This window comes from Malus sylvestris, chromosome 8, assembly GCF_916048215.2.
Source record: "Malus sylvestris chromosome 8, drMalSylv7.2, whole genome shotgun sequence".
Lineage (NCBI taxonomy): Eukaryota > Viridiplantae > Streptophyta > Magnoliopsida > Rosales > Rosaceae > Malus > Malus sylvestris.
This window is the reverse complement of record NC_062267.1, coordinates 30,105,541-30,123,842: the sequence shown is the minus strand read 5'-3', so window position 1 is coordinate 30,123,842 and position 18,302 is coordinate 30,105,541. Positions and strand designations below refer to the sequence as shown.

General features: G+C 37.4%; 1 protein-coding gene and 1 pseudogene across 3 annotated transcripts in view; one reads left to right on the top strand and one right to left on the bottom strand.

The window, feature by feature from the left end:
• Positions 1–1,431: 1,431 nt before the first annotated feature.
• On the bottom strand, positions 1,432–3,299 carry LOC126631530 (peptide-N4-(N-acetyl-beta-glucosaminyl)asparagine amidase A-like; annotated as a pseudogene).
• LOC126632878 (uncharacterized) overlaps positions 3,205–18,302 on the top strand; it is a 57,378-nt gene continuing 42,280 nt past the window's right edge. Inside the window, exons 1-16 of one of the 3 annotated variants that reach the window (XM_050303408.1) lie at positions 3,206–3,590; positions 3,724–3,857; positions 3,949–4,006; positions 4,816–5,031; positions 5,555–5,830; positions 6,096–6,230; positions 6,320–6,445; positions 7,393–7,434; positions 7,535–7,642; positions 8,174–8,316; positions 8,421–8,544; positions 9,527–9,601; positions 10,420–10,773; positions 10,856–10,948; positions 11,765–11,894; positions 12,606–13,084. In XM_050303408.1, the coding sequence (XP_050159365.1) occupies positions 3,369–3,590; positions 3,724–3,857; positions 3,949–4,006; positions 4,816–5,031; positions 5,555–5,830; positions 6,096–6,230; positions 6,320–6,445; positions 7,393–7,434; positions 7,535–7,642; positions 8,174–8,316; positions 8,421–8,544; positions 9,527–9,601; positions 10,420–10,773; positions 10,856–10,948; positions 11,765–11,894; positions 12,606–12,847 (2,478 nt within the window). In that variant the 5' untranslated portion in view covers positions 3,206–3,368 and the 3' untranslated portion in view covers positions 12,848–13,084. Of the gene's footprint in view, positions 3,591–3,723; positions 3,858–3,948; positions 4,007–4,815; positions 5,032–5,554; positions 5,831–6,095; positions 6,231–6,319; positions 6,446–7,392; positions 7,435–7,534; positions 7,643–8,173; positions 8,317–8,420; positions 8,545–9,526; positions 9,602–10,419; positions 10,774–10,855; positions 10,949–11,764; positions 11,895–12,605; positions 13,085–18,302 lie in introns of those variants that run through there. The other 2 variants (XM_050303409.1, XM_050303410.1) reach the window with 2 other exon arrangements.

Sequence of the window (18,302 nt, the reverse complement as noted above, 5' to 3'; positions counted from 1 at the left end):
AATCAATTTTATTGGGATGTGGATTGATTTCAAGGGAAGATACCGACTCCTTTATTTGGTTGTTTAAGACCTGGCTTGCTTGTATGTCTGGTCATGGTCCAAGTGGAATAATTACAGATCATGACAAAGCTATGAAAAAAACGATTGAAGTTGTTTTTCCTAATACTAGACATCGGTTGTGCTTGTGGCATATAACCAACACCACAATCACCTGTTGCTATGAACTATGATCCTCTTCCTAACCCAAGTCAGCATATACTTATGCCATTGTCGGCTAGAGGTAAAGGTCGTCCACCATCTAAAAGGAAACAATCCAAGACTAAGCAAGTAATCAAAAAAGACAAAAACGACAGAAAAATATTACATCTCGTAAGGACAAAACAGATGAGGAAGGAACACAGATAACAAACATATTTGTTTTATATAACTAATAAGTTGATAAATCATAACATGTTTCACTTGCAACTTTTGTAGAAATCCATAGAAAGTGATGCAATATGCCGTATTGATGGTCCACCTCCTTGTAGAAGTGATAACATAGTTGCAACACAAGAGAGTAATGTCGTTGTGAAGGTATGCGATAAATATATTGATCTTTTTTTAATCTCTTTTCTTAGTTAATAATCATTAATTGTCATTATAATTACTATACTTACTCTTTGTAATTGTAATTACTTTTATTCTTTGGAATTTAGCATTCTCATCTTACACAAGGAGTTCAAATTTGCATGCCTGCCAACCAATATCTTATTTTCCCCCATACTAATGTAAGTTGTGCATTTTGTCTTGTTGATAGATTTGAATTGCTTTTGTGTTAGCTATTGAACAAATATTACCTATTGTATGAAAACATGGCTTTTTTATTGGGACTCAGTCAAGGTGGCCATCCAAACTCGTTTTACAAAGAGTCTGACATTGGAAATATAAGTTATCCTATTATGCATGGAAATTATGTCTAGGTAAACATTGAGAGGTTGCATATAATTTTGTTGTTGTTATTAATTAAATATTTATTTACATCACATAGTATAATGCTATATCTGTAGTTCTTATGGTTTTTTTTTCCTCTTTATTTAGGGTCAACAATACACATACTGGAATTGAGGTTATAATATGTATAATATGCATAGCTCTACTTCAAGAGGAAACAATGATTAGGAGCTCAACTGAGCAATGGAAGCAAAAATGAAAGCAATTTCTTTATGTAGTTTGAGTTTTTGTGGATTTGGATCATATTTCTTCTAAACATAGATTTTAATGCATTTCAAATATTTTGTAACAGCAACCAGTATGTAGACATGTTACTCTTGTAATTCTTGTTGTACACAAAGCGGAGTCATTTACATTGTGCTTCAAATTCAAGGACCTTAAATACAAATATAATGTGCATAAACTTCCACTCAAAGATCAACCTCAACACCACTAATCATATTACCACCTAAGCCAAGGCAGACGGTCGACACATACTGTGCATGCCAGAAATCCCAATTCGACATTTGTAATGTACTTATATGTTTCTTTTGCTTGTTCCAAAAAGTCAATGTACAAGTAAAGAGGAAATTTTTTGTTTGATGACATTGAGTGGATAATGGAGGGTGGCGGCCTGATATGAATTGTATCGTTGAAATGGATGGTCTGATTCACTATCTGCGTATTGCCATCATTCTTCATGACCATTGTATTACTATAATGGAGCTCTTGAATTGCATCAGTTGTGATATTCCCATATGAGGACTTCACCCATCTAGTCGATGACACAGACCTGCCGACCCTTGTAAAAAATGTGCCATTTAAACCCTTGAAATCCAAAACCAATGAAACAACAAGGGGCAAGCTACTATGCTTCGAAAGCTCTCCTTCAGTTTTCGTGCTCCACTTGTCCAACCAAATATGCAAATTCGCGTCAACGAACCAAACATTTAAGGCATTTGTGACACTAAAACCAAACTTGTGGCTCTTCCCATCCAGTATCTGTTGGATTTATCCAATATAAATTAACCTTTAATGGTCTACTACATGTAATATGAATGTAATATTGAAGAATAATGTTAATTGTGATTTGATCTCTTAAAGATATCAATCCTATATAATGTGTCTTATATTGGAAATAGGATTTATGTAATCCTTAATTGAATATGATTATGATACTTGACTTGGAGGCTAATAAAGTAAGTTTAGGTTTCCTTTATGGATGGAAACCCTAACTTTTAGCCTATATATATAACACCGGTCCCTATAAGCCCTAGAACACGCAACATAATGCTTCCCATAGAAGTAGTTGTATTCGGCTAGGAGTTTATAGAAGATCATGGTGTTTACGTACTCTGCTACTTTTGTGTTTGACTTTCATGATTGCCATTGGAATCAGGTCAGTTACTCATTCGTTTATGTTTTAATTGTATATCCTTATAAGACTAACAATATCTTCCCTAAAAAGAACGTGATTTCAATATCATAAGAAGGAAGATTGTACGAGCCAATCTCAGTAATTGGACTCCACAGGAGGGGATTGAACCCTCCAATGAAAATCACAGTAAAAGGCTGGATTGCACCAACAACCTTACCATCTAAACTCACCACAACCTCCCTAAAAGGCCCCTTTCCAGGAGTACCACTAAGATTGTTTGCAGCAATGTACCCATTCGGAGCATTTGAATACCAAAACTCATCATTCTCATGAAATGAAACATATACCTCCAACACAGCCCTATAAGCATTATGTGGAATCTTAAATTCCTTCAACTGTGTATCGGTCGAATTCTGGATTTCAAACCACAACCCATCATTCAAGGACAGATTTCTCGAAATGGGCAAGATCAAATCTGCCCAATAATTGTACCCAGAATCTAAATTTCCCAAACAATCCCATTTCGCGTTGGCTCAGCCGTGCAACTCCTGAGAAGCTCAACGCCGCCGAGCCAAACCCCGAAAATCCCATCATTGGTAGTCCACACTAACGTGAAAAAAATTGAGGTGAAAAAAAATAGCGTGAAAGAACCGGCGTGGAAGAAGGAATGGGAGAAGAAGAAGGATTGAACGGGGAAGGAAGGAGTAGATACCTCATATGACAATCATCATTTAATTCCAGTTTTTATTTTATTTTTTATAATTAATTAAATTAAATTTAAATTAATTTGAAAGATGTGGTTGTTTACATCAAATGTGACATAAGAAGATACATAAAATGTGCTATAAAACATGGATAGGAAGTATAATATTACTCGTAAAATTCCATCCCTCGCACCAGAAAATGAAAAAGGTAAACTTCCGTCCCCGCGCACAAAAGTAAAGGCTTCCATTTTGGTTTCAGTCTCAGTGCAAGAGAGAGAGAATTCCTATTCCAATTCCAGTTCGAATAGAGATCACAGATGGAAGAAGAAACCCTAAACCCCCTTACTTCTGAACAAGGCAACAATGACGACCAATCCATGCCGGACCTCCCTGACCAAGACCTTGGCTCCTCCGATTCCTATTCCGACTCCGATTCTGGCTCTGAGGATGGCGACGACCAAGCCCACCAAAACCTCCAACTCCAAACCCTAGAAGCCGAGCTCTCCACCAATCCTGCCAACTACGATACTCATGTCCAAGTAAGTATTCACCTTTGCCAATATCCTCTCTCCTTTTTTTTTAATTTTTTTAGTGGGTTATGCATTGTTGTTCGAATACCGTCTGTGTGGTTGCCGAGGAAAACCTAAATTTGAATTCTTTTTGTGACTTCAGTACATAAAGATTCTGAGGCAAATGGCTGACATTGAAAAGCTAAGGCAAGCAAGGGAAGCTATGAACCAACTGTTTCCGTTAACCCCTTCTATGTGGCAGGATTGGGCTAAGGACGATGCTTCTCTTTCCACTGGGTACTCTCTTTTCGTTACCAACGCTCTCCTTTTTCGGCGGCTTATTTAATCGTATATTATTTAAGAACAATCAATTTTGTCCAATTTGCAGGTCTGATGCTTTTTTGGCTATTGAAAAGCTTTACGAGCGAGGAGTCTTTGAATATCTGGTTGGTTATGCTTCTTTGTTCCAGAAAACGTGCAATTTAATTTTTTTTTATTTTTTATATGCCATGCCATATTTATGTTATACTTATGGACAGCTTATGGCAAAAAGTGAAAATGAGAAGCAAAATAAACAAACTTAACTATGATTTTGAGTTGAATGGCATCCAAACTTTCAGTTATAACAGCATAATGCCATATCAGCAATTGTGCTGTATCATATGCATATAACTTGTTCTAACTTTTGTGTAAGAGGGTTTTCATTCTCTAAATGGACGTGTTCAGTTCCAAGTGATCTAGGTTTTATAACCCTTCTCTATAGTTGGATGAACTTAGGTTGTTTATGTTCTGGTCGTGCGAGAACATAGCTACCTCGAAACTTGTAATGAAACATCACCATTGTAGTTCTAGAAATTGTTCATTGGGTTACTTTAGTCTAGAGATTGTTCATTGAGTGAGCTAGCGCAGAATCTAGTCCCATTAAGATTTGATGTAATGTTAAAGCTTTCCTTTCGAGTTTTTCTTTTGTATTCCTATTCATGAGCGGTAGGTCTCGGGTTCGAGACTTGGGAGCAGCCTCTCCATAAATGGGGGTAAGGCTAGCCGACATTCACCTCTCCCAGACCCTGTGTAAAGCGGGAGCCTTGTGCACTGGGTACGACCTTTTTATTCCTATTCACGATAGAATGTATAATGAAGACTTTGTAACTTTACCGAACATAGAGATTCTTGATCGCTATACATGTTTTTCTGTTGTTTATGATCAAAGAATTGCGGGAATATTGACTTTTAACTTTGTAACCTTAAATTGCAGTCCATCTCTCTTTGGCGCGACTACTTAGATTTTGTTAAAGAGAATGATCCCTCAATAAGAGAATGTTCACCTGCTGGTATTTCGAAGGCAAGAGATCTATTTGAACGTGCTCTTACTGCAGCTGGTTTGCATGTTTCTGAAGGCAATAAACTATGGGAAGCCTACCGGTCATTTGAGCTTGCTATATTTCATACCATCGATGAGAAAGACAATCAGGTTTGTAGTGGTATATTGATGGACCTCTTGGCCGTCTTTTCTTGTAGTACATCTTTGATTTTCTATACAAGTTTATGTTTCCTGTTATAAGAATAAAAGAGAATGAGACTGACAATCAAATGTTGAACTCCATCTTTGACTTTTCTCTTCTCATTGGTCAACATTTCAGTCTAACCCTTTTCTTTTATTATGCTAATTCTTATAGCTCAATTCAAATTTACTTGTCAATAGTAATACTATGACTAAACTAATGGTTATTACAAGGTAAGCCATACAACTGTAAATATGCAGATCGGTATCTAATTTTGGTTATGAGTTAAGCCATCTCTTCTGTAAAAACCTGTAAGAGAATAACTAAAAGCCTGTAAGAGTTTTAAATTATATGTTGATCTGAATGCCCAACAATTTACGTTAGGTATTCATATGATATTAGAATTATTGTTTTTGGGATAATTATATGCTGCTTTTAGATATTTAAATTATTTTTTAGATCTACATTCAAGAAATTCTTCTTACACTGCAGGCAAGAGAAAAGCAAATTCAGCGTATCCGCTCTTTATTCCACCGTCAGTTGTCAGTCCCCCATGTTAACATGAGGTCAACACTTTTGGATTACAAGGCATGGGAAGTGGAACAAGGAAACATTCTTGATGCTGGCTCCAGTGACCTGGATGGAATTTCATTCCAGGTTGCCTCGGCATATAAAAAGGCATTGGAAATGTATGATGCTCGCGTTCATCTTGAGGAACAGATTTGTCGGCAGGATATGTCGGACTCGGAAAGACTTCAAAATTTCATGGTATGTATAATTTGGAACTAGTACTTAGTAGAACTGTAGAACAAATTATGTTTGAATTTGAAATGACAGTTGTATTTTCCTTTTTATTCACTGGTTTGCCTTTACATATGCTCGCACCATTGTCTTGTTTGAACTTATGGTTTGTCTTTTCTACCTCCTTTCTACTTTCATTCGTATTGTTTGTCATTATGATCCTCCTGTTAGTTTATTTACTTAATGTGTAAATCTTCAGTTTCTGGAAAGAATAATTTATTCTATTCTGCAGAACTACTTGAGATTTGAACAGTCTTCCGGAGACCCAGCCCGGGTTCAGATGTTGTATGAACGTGCTATTACTGACTTTCCTATATCCAGTTATCTCTGGCTTGATTATACTCACTATTTGGACAAAACATTGAAGGTTTTTATCCCTTTTTATCTCTTATTACGTATTTTCTGTTCTAATGGCAACCCTGTGTTGTTTAAGTAATTATTTTTTAACCTTTTCAGGTTGGCAATGTTATAACCAACGTTTATTCCAGGGCTGTAATGAATTGCCCCTCTGTTGGAGAGCTTTGGGTCCGATATATGCTTTCCTTGGAGCGTGGTCATGCTTCTGAGAAAGAGATTGCCTCTGTATGTTTTAAATTTCAATTTTGTTTGGCAGGAGCTTTTGGTATTGACCTCTGTTTCTAATTTGTTTGATTAATTTCTTTTTGGAATACTTGCTTTTGACTTGGTTATTAAGCTGCGTCAGAGAGAAATACATCTTTCACATGCAAGGCTTCAATTTTCTCTTCAAGACACGCTTCACATATTTAGTAATTTTAAAGAATATGTTGTAAGAGAAAGAAAGAACTAGTATTGAAGAGTTACTTGGAGTATGCCAACATGCTTGTTTTATATTAGTTGGTTTACTGACTGGACCTTTAATTCTAAATATGTGAACCTGTGTCCTGAATCAATTCTGTCTTAAGTAATTTTTCTCCGTTCATTTGGGCTTCATGGTGTTTTCTACTATCCATTTTCCCCCTTCTTCTGAGATTCTAGGAAGTACTATTTCAATGAGAAAATATGAATCTTGGCAATGTTTGTTTTTGTTATTGTTCATAAAGTTTTAATTTGGTATTCCTGATGTTGCTTTTATGTAAGTGCCTTTTCTGTTCAAAATTTCCCTTAATATGATATATGTGTAGTTTCTTGTAAGAAAAAGGAGGGCGAGGGTTTTGGTTTACAGTGAGGGATGAATGACACTATTGGGCTTTGATTTTAAAGAAAAGCCAAAAATTATACCCTTGACATGTTTGAAGTGTTAAGGATAGTACATCAAACTGTAGAGCAAACAGGTAACTTACCATCGGGCTTTGCTTCTCACTAGACTTAGCCTCTAGTTTCAGCCAGAATATTCTCCAATGAAGACTCAATTTTCAACACGACTCCAGTGGATGCCTTTACCAAACCAAAAGTGAATAATCGTAAAAAGAACCAATAGAAATTGTGTTGGGAATTATATAGTGGCCCAATTCCATTATAATTTCTTGAAAAATGTGTAGTTCACCAGCTAAATTGTTGCTCATTCTCAGGTATTTGAGAAGTCTCTGCTATGCACTTTAACCCTTGATGAGGTACATGTATTCTTATAATCAATTTGGCTTTCTGTCTTTGCGTCTAAATATGTGACACTGTTTTTTGAATATCTTTGTTTATTGAACTTCTTTTCTTTAGTACCTAGATTTGTACCTCACACGCGTAGATAGCTTAAGAAGAAGAATCTCATGCGCCATTGAAGGAGAACATGGGTTGGAGTATTCATTAATCAGGGAAACCTTTCAGGTTTGTTATTATCTTTCACTTATATAAACACGTAAGTCATTTGGGGTGAAGTTATGAGGAAAACTAGGTTAAACTTATACAATTACTAAATTGCAATTAGACAGTATGTGTCTCTTGGTCTTCTGAATTAAGTGAGGTTTGGTCAGGGTGGGTAGGGTGGGATTACAGGTGTACGTCGTTGTTTGCATATCCAAAAGTTGAAAAGAAAATGTTAGGTGCTATATAGTTGTACAAATACATGCATAGCCATGTTTGGATCAATTGAAGTCCTACTAAAATGATCAGTATGTTCCTCACAAGAAAAAGAAAATGGCAAGCCTAGTTTCTCTGTACATTCAAGGGTTAGCAATCACATTGGTTGTGTCCAGGGAAAATAACCCGTGCTGTTAGGATTCTGCTAAGGTTTTGCAGGCTTTTTCCGTTTCATGGAAAGAATGCATTGTCCATTTATCTCATAAGAATGTATTGTCCATTTAAGAGAAATAATGTATTGTTCGTACACATGACATTTCTGACAATTTATACCTTCAGAATGCATCAGATTACTTGTCAGCATACCTGAAGAATACGGATGGCTTGCTACGTTTGCATGCTTATTGGGCCCGTTTAGAGCTAAACCTGCATAAGGACCAACTTGCAGCTCGTGGAGTCTGGGAGACTTTACTTAAGCTCTGGTCTGGTCATTTCTGGAATTTGTGAATTTGGGTTGTTATATTGGTATGCTTATTGTTATTTCGGTTTTCATTTGTATAATGCTTATTTTTTATTGTTCTGTTAGTGGTTCAATGCTGGAAGCCTGGCAAGGTTATATAGCAATGGAAACTGAATTGGGTCATGTTAATGAAGCTCGGGCCCTATATAGGAGATGTTACAGTAAAAGATTTCTCGGAACTGGTTCAGAGGTAGGATGTACTTTCCTCATCTATATTCTTGAATGAAACTTGTTTTTGACCACTCGGCCTCTCTCCCATGCCTGGGCTGTTTCTCCCTCAAATTTTGTACGACTTTGTTTATTCATTCAGTAGTTTGTGTTTTGCCTAGTTTTTGGCTTCTGATCTGTGTGTTACACTCTGTCCTATTCCATATTCCTGTTCATATATTGAGCACAGAAGAATCAAGTATAATATCTTGTTTGTCATAGCAGGCAGCAAGATTAGATTAAATGAGTAGTCCTGTTCCCTTGGTCACCTGGTGGCCAAGGATTCATGGTCATCCACCCTTGGAGTTGATATTAAGCACATCCATTTAATCCACCCTTGATATCAAATACGATGGTGGGTGACCATGTTTTTCTTGGTCACTGGTGACCAAGAGAACATTTCTATAGATGAGTATTTGGTTACAGATTACTTCAGCCTATTGTTTATCAAATTATCAACATTCTCCCATCGTTCCTAGCCACAATGTGCTATAGAAATTATCAGAAGCCTCTTGGGGTTTTAAAACCCAGGTGAATTTTGATGTTACGGTTTCAATTTTGATGTGATCAGCACTTATGTTTCTGAAAAAGGATATAACAGCAACAATTAAATGACAAAGTTGAAAGTTACTTATAGGAATTAAAAAGTTAAAAACTTAGTTGTAAAAATTATTTGAAGTAAAGCTTTCTTCAGTAATTTGGCGTATTATCTAGCTTTCTTTTCAACAAATTATAAACCATATCACTGCGGGAAACTTGCCTTTTTTCCTAAAAGGCCTCGTGTCTTGAAATTTGATAGTAGCCGTTTTCATTCTGTGTTCATACTGACCCATATAGTGTACTTGTAGTTTCTTGCGAAAATTTGGTTTGTTTCTTATAAATAGTAGTTTATTCACTTGTACATACTACATAATACATTGGGGATTAGATGGTGCCTTCCTTTCCTAAAATACAGAATAATTCAGGACATCTGCCACTCGTGGTTACGTTTTGAGAGGGAGTTTGGTTCGTTGGATGATTTTGACCATGCAGTACAGAAGGTACATTTCCTCTCTTTTGCACTTACCAATTGAACGTTGTATGAAATTTGAAATCATTAGAATATGTGAATGTGAAGGTAGTTTCTACTTTTCTACTTCATGTTCCTTCATTTCTGGGTTACAGAAAAATTAACAGTCAAAATAAAAAGTGTATCACCATGCTGAGAATTGTGCTTCATAAGATTTGTCTAATGTTCTCAACGTAGGTAATGTGAATGAAGATTCACCTGACAAATAATAAATTACTCGTCATATGAAAATGACAGAATTGAATATGAAATCATTTAGAATATGTGAATGTGAAGGTATTGGCCTTTATTTCTAGGTACATTGCAGTTTACAATAACGTAAAGTCAGAAAGTTTGTCAAAAGAAAACTGTAATACGAAAGCCACCTATAGTTGTGCTTATAAGGTTGGCGTGATGTTGTCAGTTTAGGTACGGTAATGAAGTTTTATCACTTAATGAATATCAAAGTACTCATCATTTAAAAATCTGGAAACCAAGTGTACTAGTACTAGTTTTACAATATCTTATATAGACCCGGGGGAGCCAGTTTTAAGTGTTAAATGTTATCCTAATTTGCTCAGTTTAAGACTTTAAGTATAGGTATGCTTTGCCTTGATCATCTAGGCTAAGTCATTTTTCTTTTGTCAATCTATATTTTGAAGAAGTTGGTAATACTATGGCACCTGCACAGATTTTCTGCTAAACCTTGTTGTATCAGCTTGTGTATTCATTCTATTGCCTGCAAAAAAAAAAAGTGCTCATCACTCCAACAGATTGAAGTTCGCTTGTTGACTTCTGCTTGCTTTTTAGGTCACTCCTCGTCTGGAAGAGCTAGAATTATTTAAGTCACAACAAGAATCCAAATTGACAGAAGAGAATCCTTTGAAGAAGAATGCTCGTGACAAGAGAAAGCAAGTTTCTGACGTACCTAATGAACAACATCCAGCAAAGAGGCAAAAAGATGCAGCTCAAAAGCCTAAGAAAGCACATGGGAAGGATTCTGAGGTGATGAACTCAGTTGAACAAACTAAAGTGGAAAAGACCAAGGCCACGGGTGACCAACCAGATATAGAAAATGAGCAACAGATCAAAAAGCGTGGTCCAGAGAAAAGAAAAGTATATGCCGACCAGTGTACTGTTTTTGTTTCAAATATTAACCTTAAGGCAAGTACGCAACCCCTAAATCCCTTCTCATTCTCTTCTTTTATGCACAGCCGTGATCTTATAAACTGTTCGTGTTTTGCAGGCAAATGATGAACATTTGCGTCAATTCTTCAGTGATGTTGGGGGAGTGGTTGCTATAAGAATACTACATGACAAGTTCACTGGAAAGTCAAGGGTCTCTCTCTCTCTCTCTCTCTCTCTCTCAGTTTACCCGTGTTTCTTTATATTGTGTGCAAACCTTTTTAGTTTAACAATCTGTCTGATATTGCACGTTGTCTTTTAGGATTGGCTAATGTCCAGATGTTAATGGTTTGGTTCTCGGTGGGATTTTAGTACTCGTACATAGGTTGAAGCTTGACTATGTTAATGGTTTAGAGGCATAAAAGATAGATCTTGAAGTTGAAGCCATGTTGCTGGAAATTCTGGCAACTCTCTTTGATGATTTAGGGGTATTTGGGACACTTTAGAGTCATAATTTCCTCAGTACAGAAAGTAAGACTGAGATAAAATACTACTGGCACAAAATTATGTGCTGTATCCGAAGAAAGTTTCTGTTCTTTTTTATTGATGATGGAACTAGTTTGACTCTAGAATAAAAAGACCAAATTATGTCTTTTGTGCTACAGTTGTGCTGTTTATCTAATCTGAATGTTGCAACTCAATATATAAGGGGGAATACTGGTATAATTTATGCCTGGTGGCAGGTTTAGAAGTTTCTTGTTTAAAAATCAATGATGTATCATCATTAGCTGAATGTAAAAGTTATCTGTCACTGAGACCATTGTGAAAAGCATCCAGATTTTTTATCTATAAATCCTGGAGTTATCATACATGTATATGAAATGAATTTGATCTTCTCTGTCAGTATAAGAGTTAATTTATCGGAAATAGTGCATAAATCAGAAGTAAAAATTACATGTATCTATACCTTTTTTTACATCAAGTAGCGGACTTTATTATACTTTGTTTCTCATCCTGTTAACTTGTGAAGGGACTGGCATATGTGGATTTCTCAGATGATGGCCACCTCGTTGCAGCTGTTGCAAAAAATAAGCAGGTGCTCCTTGGGAAGAAGCTGAGCATTGCACGATCAGATCCAAAGCATGGGAAGAAGGAACATGGTACGCCAAATTGGGTTTGTTTTAAATTAATTTTGTGTTCACATGCGGAATCTAAATCAAATTGATACCATATGGAATATACCATGTATGATCCAATGGTGTTTAATAAAATTAGGTATGTGCTCAAATTTTATTATGTACTATTATTCTAGTTATCATCAAATCTGGCACGGTTTGAATGTACCAGCTCCCACTGATTTTGTGACCAAGTCTCAAATCTAAATTTGCACCATACTCTGTTGGAAGGAGAATTGAAGTCTAAAACCTTGCTGAAAAACTGAGAATATCAAATGTGTTGCTTTTGATTTTATTTATTGTTTGCTTATCTACTAGAAGTCTAGAACCTGGCTCAAGGAGTGAATCGGTGGATAAGTGAAACTTGTTCAAAACCGGGTGCAAACTGAAAACCAGTACATAGACAAGAAATATTCAACAGAGCATAAAAATAAGTTGAAGTCTAAAACCTAACGGAGGTAAAAAGGCTCTCATGGAGGGAAAAAAGGAGACTTAAAGACAATATCCCCTCCTTTTGAACGTGGATATTATATTACTAGAGATGGATCTTTCTGCATTCAAGAAATGGTGTTCCAAATTTCTGCACTTCAATATACACAAGCCCTTTGTATTGGGCATATATGTTCTTTGAAATTTTGTCTGAATTAAAAAATTTCTTTTATCTGATGCTGAATACTTTCACTCTAACTGGTGCAGCCAGGGGAGCCGAGTCTAATAATTCTGCTGAGGCCTCCAATGCGCCTAGGGCACGTCAAGCACAGCAGTCTACCTATAACCGAGGAAGCAATAATGTACAGCTGAGGGGTAAGAACACATTTGCAACTCCCAGGAATATCCTTGCACTTGGTCATAGTACGAATAAACCAAAAACTGAGGAACAGGATGATGAAAAGCCAAAATCCAATGATGAGTTCAGAAACATGTTCCGCAAAGGTTAGGGCCTTCTTACTGGGTTCTGTAACTTTACTGCAAAGTACTAGCAACTTTCTTTATTTGGACACAACACAAATATGGCAAATCAAATACCTGTATTCAGAATCGCCAACCTCGGCCATGCTTTGGGTTGACAGCCCTCTTTTGCTGAAGTAGGTATAAATTGAATCTGTTACCTGTTACAGAACGTAATTGAGGTTTAATTTTCCTAATGCATCTGTTCATGAGATGATTGCCGGTAATTCCAGCCATTTGTTTTATTCCCCGTCTTTATTTGGCTGTCTATGTCCGACTGGTAAATGAGTAGCATTTCCCTTGATATTTATTATAATTTGGGGATTTTTTTTTTTAAATATAGTGAGTTGACTGAATATAAATCAAAATACCGCTAGAAAAATAGCATCGCACTTAATGGTGGATTATGTGTACAAGCCTTAATAAGAGTCCATTATTTTGAGGACAAGCTATGATTTAGATGCAAGTGTAATGGAAGATTATCCATGACACGCCCGACCTTGATATTTTCCCAAATACCAAAATAGGTACGTGCTGGTCGACACCTGAAGGTGACGGAGCCATGTTAGGATGCATGAGAAATAATGAAAACAAATAAAAGTTATGAATGTAAATATAATGAATATGCAAATGAGGAACGTGTTCAGAGCATACAACTAATCTTAAATACTAAAAAGAAATAATACAAAATTGAATGAATAAAGAGAAAGGTCTTATACCGACAGGACTTGAAGATGCCGAAGCGGAAGTGTCTTGACGTCGGGATCGTACGCCTCGATTCTAAGTCCTGAGGGTGCGCAAAACAAACATGAGTGGACCAAGTTGATATATATATATATATTGAAACAGTTATTAACTTACTAACCCCCAAAATTTTATGAAAACTAATAGTATAATATGTGATAGGTTTTCCAGAACCCTAGAATGCCATAAAAACTTTCATAAAACATATATCGTATAGTGTGCTAACTAGTGGTATCAGTATCGCCCGAAGGCATATAGAACTCTTCCTTCAGAACACTTCCTTCACTAGTATCAATCGCTCGTAGGCTCCTACAGCACCTAACCCGTAGGTCAATATAAGTATCATCGCCCGCAGGCTCCTACAACACCCAACCCGTTGGTGAATATAAGTATCATCGCCCGTAGGAAGAACAGTGACCACTAGATACGTACAAAACATTGAATATATTCTTTCCAAACATAATACATATATCTCAAAATCATCTTCATAACATATAGTCATTCATCATATATACTATAAAGAAGTGTAAGGAAAACATGTTCATAAATAGTATATAGTCATCCATCATATATACTACAAAGAACATAAGTTCGATAAAATATGGTATTCCAAAATATTTACAGTAAAGCATGATATGTCATAAGTGTAAATCTAATTTACTCACAAAACGTTTCATAAAATGTAACCATTAAATCATGTTTTTCATGTATGCATTTATACTATTAAAACATGCATTTTAGAAGGGGTCCACTCACAGATACTTCACTGCTGAAGAACCACGCAAACTAGCGAAGATGGAAACACCACAAACAATTGCCCCTAAGCACATAAAGGGTCCAATTAATACAGTTTTATTCAAACAATTGAATTTGGGAAAACGGAAGTCAAAAAAGGATTCAGGACATCAAAATTAGCCTAGGAGGGGTCACGACCGAAACTCGAAAAAGTCAACGTTGACTGGAAAGTCAACGATCAACCGGGTCACAGGTCGGTCAACCGGCTTAGGGTTTGGGTCGGACCGGTCCAATAGGCTGGGCCGGGGCTAAGGGTTTTGGGCTTGAGGCTACCGGGCTGAAGGCCTAGGTTGGATGGCCCAAGGGCCTATCTTTCTGTGGGTTTGGGTTCTACCGGCCTTGGGCTTGAAAGCCCAGCCTAAGGTAAAGGGTTTTGGGGTTTTAACTAAATAAAAAGAAAGTAGGCTTGGGCTGAGGGTTTATCGTGCCAAAGGCCCGATGCTGGTCAAGGCCCGAAAGGCCTGGGTTATAAAGGTTTAGGGCTATTGGGTTAGTAGGCCGAGGCCATTGGGTTAGGCCGGTTCTATGGCCTAAAGGCCTGAAGTCATTTGGGTTAAGGGTTTTGGGGATTCAACGGGTCGAATGCCTTGGATTGGCAGTGCCCAAAGCCCTAGTTCGAAAGGGCTTTAGGCTTGAAAGCCCGGCTCGAGTTCAAATCGCGGGTCGCTGGACCCAATCGAAGGAGAAGGCCGGATTCTGGCTGGAAAGTTCCTCTGAGCTCCGTTCGAGCTCGATTTACAACCCTAGAGTACGATCTAAGTACCAAAATGAACTTTAGGATGAAGGGAAGAGATCCATACCTTTTTCACGACGAGTGGTGGCCGGAGTCGGCCAAAAAACAACCAATAAGTCTCAGGTTTTGTTGGGAAAACTGGAAATTTGAAGAGCACGCACAAGCATGAATAGATAGACCAAATCTCAACCCTAACTCATAAAAAACATCTAATAGAGCTTACCTTCTTCCAAATTTACAAAAATTTGAACACTAATCACGTCGGAGCTCGACAAAGAGATTTGGAACTCACAGTTCATCAAGTCCAGTTTCTTCCCGCTGTCTGACTATCCATGCAAGCCCATAAATCGACTCCCATGATCGAGTTACACTCAACTCTAGTGGGGTTGATCTAGATTTCACCGGGAAAGGGTGTTGATGTAAGTGGTTCGTGCTTGGGAAATAGAGAGAGCGAGAGTTGCAGGGAAGAGGGAGAGATAAAAGGCTTGGGCATCAGGGGACAACACTCAGGGGTGGGCCCCTTGGCACACCCATTAAGACCCAAAACAATTTTTAAAAGAAAAATATTTAGCCCGATGTGCATATTCACGAAAATACCCCATTCGTTCCGATAAAATCTGGACGGGTTGTTACAATCCAAGTTGTAGGATTTTCTCTTCAACGAAATAAATATGGGATTCAAACCATCCCATTTCCCTTACCATTAATTATAATAATCATATCAATTCCAATGAAAAAAAAATATGATTTTCAGAGAAAAATTGTTAGTAAACGCATTGTTTGGGCAGGAATATCGCTGGTAGGCGTTCCTTGCTCGAGCACACAGCTCCCCGCAGAGTTGGCACTTTGGTTGACTGTCGAGCTCTCGCCTGTTCGTCGGGCTTGTCGAGGAGATGATAGAGTTAGTTCTGAAATGTGCCTTTGTCGGGCCTTAGGTATAAGTCGTGAGGCTCATAATTAAAACTAACTTAAGTGCAGAGGCATGCTACTGCCATCTCTATATGGCAGATGTAGAATAAGTAGATTTAAGCTGATTACTTGCGCCCCAAGTTATTCTGACTTCTTATTATCAAAGGATTGTCGTGGATGGGTTAAGTCCACATTAGATTTTTTTCTATGCCTTGAGATCAATTACTTTTATTTATCTTGTATGGTAAAAGGGCGGAGGTCCAGATCTAATCAAGTTATTAAGTTAATCCATTTTAAGATGGTGAAACCCCTAATTAAACCAGATCTGAAGGTAAGTGGAACTTTGGATCATTAAAAGACCTGAAATGACTTGAATACAGATTGAGGAATGCATTACAACACCAGATCTATTAACTGAAAGACAAAACAAAGAGAGTCAGATAAGATTTAACCTTGTCGGGTAAGGCTGAACCTCTTGCAGTTTCCCTTCTTTGCAACTACAAGAATTAGGGGATTTAAGGAAAGATGGATGGTAAACAAGTTTACACAAGAGAATCGATACTACAGTATTTGGATAAGGTAGCAGAGCTTTTACATAGAAAAAAGATATCTTTCTACGGGGAAATCTAAGGCTAAAAGGGGTGCAGAATCTGGACAAAGCGCAGCTTTCTGGGTATTTGCTTGACTGAGAGGCAAGTTGTATATTTGTTTGTTTGTTTGGTTAAGTGTCTTTGTCTCTAGGCCGTTTTTATTCTTTTATAGGCAAATCAACCCGACTGCTTGCAGCTTTGTTCTTGCTCGAAAGCAACTGAGGGGTAGTGACTCATCAGTAATTTACCTACTCTGCCATTCAGAAAATGCTTTTGAGAGTAGATTGATTTCTATCAATTGTCACTTCTTATAGGCCACTAGCCTTTGCGTTCAATGGGGGAGTGCCTATAAATCTTGAAATGGATAGTCTGGGTTTAGGCAATGGGCCTTGGACAAAACCTCCTCCTTGCATTCTTTTTGGGCTTCCCTTCCTAACAGCCCAAAGTTTAAATATTAACCCAAACACGCATTACACATAGTTGCCTAAATGAAAAATAATTTCCCCTCTCTCTCATAGAAAAATTGGATGATTTGAGTCTATTCTGTGTATCAACTTAGTCAAATGTTTCCATCCCATGGAATCCCGTAATATCATATGTATCTCTCTCAGTCACAAACTCGTGCGCACACATAAGGAACCACGTAGTTTCATCCCGGTGTTCATTGGTGGGATTTATCCCCTCCTTGTGCTACTGCTGCTTATTCTCATACCTTTTAAAGCTTCCTTGTTATAGGTTTTGTTAAAAGAGGTTTTGATTTGTTTTTAAGAATTCTTTAATAGTCAGGGTTTGGCCTCATATTCCCCTGATATATTGTATTTTTCTTGTTATCAATAAATTCTCCTCAAAGTCACTTCCCATGATAGCACTGCTGGAGTGGGATGGACTTTGCGGCCAAATGAAAAAAAAAATCTTGTTTATCAACATATTTGATTTAGATAAGATTGCTTTATAACTTATTTATCATGTATGTTTGTACCATACTTAGGGCATTCGTATTTAGATCTCGTATAAATACTCAGGGGACTTAAATGTAATTATGTAATAAAGGAAGGGGCAAATATGTAATAAGTGAAGAGCCCTTATTCTATAAAAGGACTCCTCACCCTCACAATTAGGGGAGGCTAATTCCTAGGCCCTTTCACCGTCAGAAGCTCTCTCACAATCCTCTCAGAAATACCATAATCAGTGTGGACGTAGCCCAAACATTGGGGTGAACCACGATACATCTTGTGTTATTTACTTTCTTGCAGATTCACGGTCGGATTTACGTTGTTCCAAGACCTCCAATTTTGTGTATCAATATTTGGAGCCGTCTGTGGGAATCGACACAAAAAACTATGTCGGTTCTTTTTCATTTTTTCACCTCCACCGTGAATCTGCAATATCACAAAAAGCCAGAAACATAAAATATCCAAATCTCTCTCTTTTCTTTCTCTCTCTAGCTTCTCTCTCATTTCCTTCTCTAGAGAGCTCTTTCTGTCTCTAAGCTGAGAGAACCCCAAAACTCATCGACTGCAAAAAGTAACAAAAATGGGTTAGTTCTACTGCTGCTATGTAAGACCCATTTGACCCACTCTGGCCAAAACTCACCTCAGTCTCCGCTTCTTCAACAAATGAGACCTATTCAGACCTCTTGACCCAGCCGACCTCACCCGACTCCGAACCCCGCCT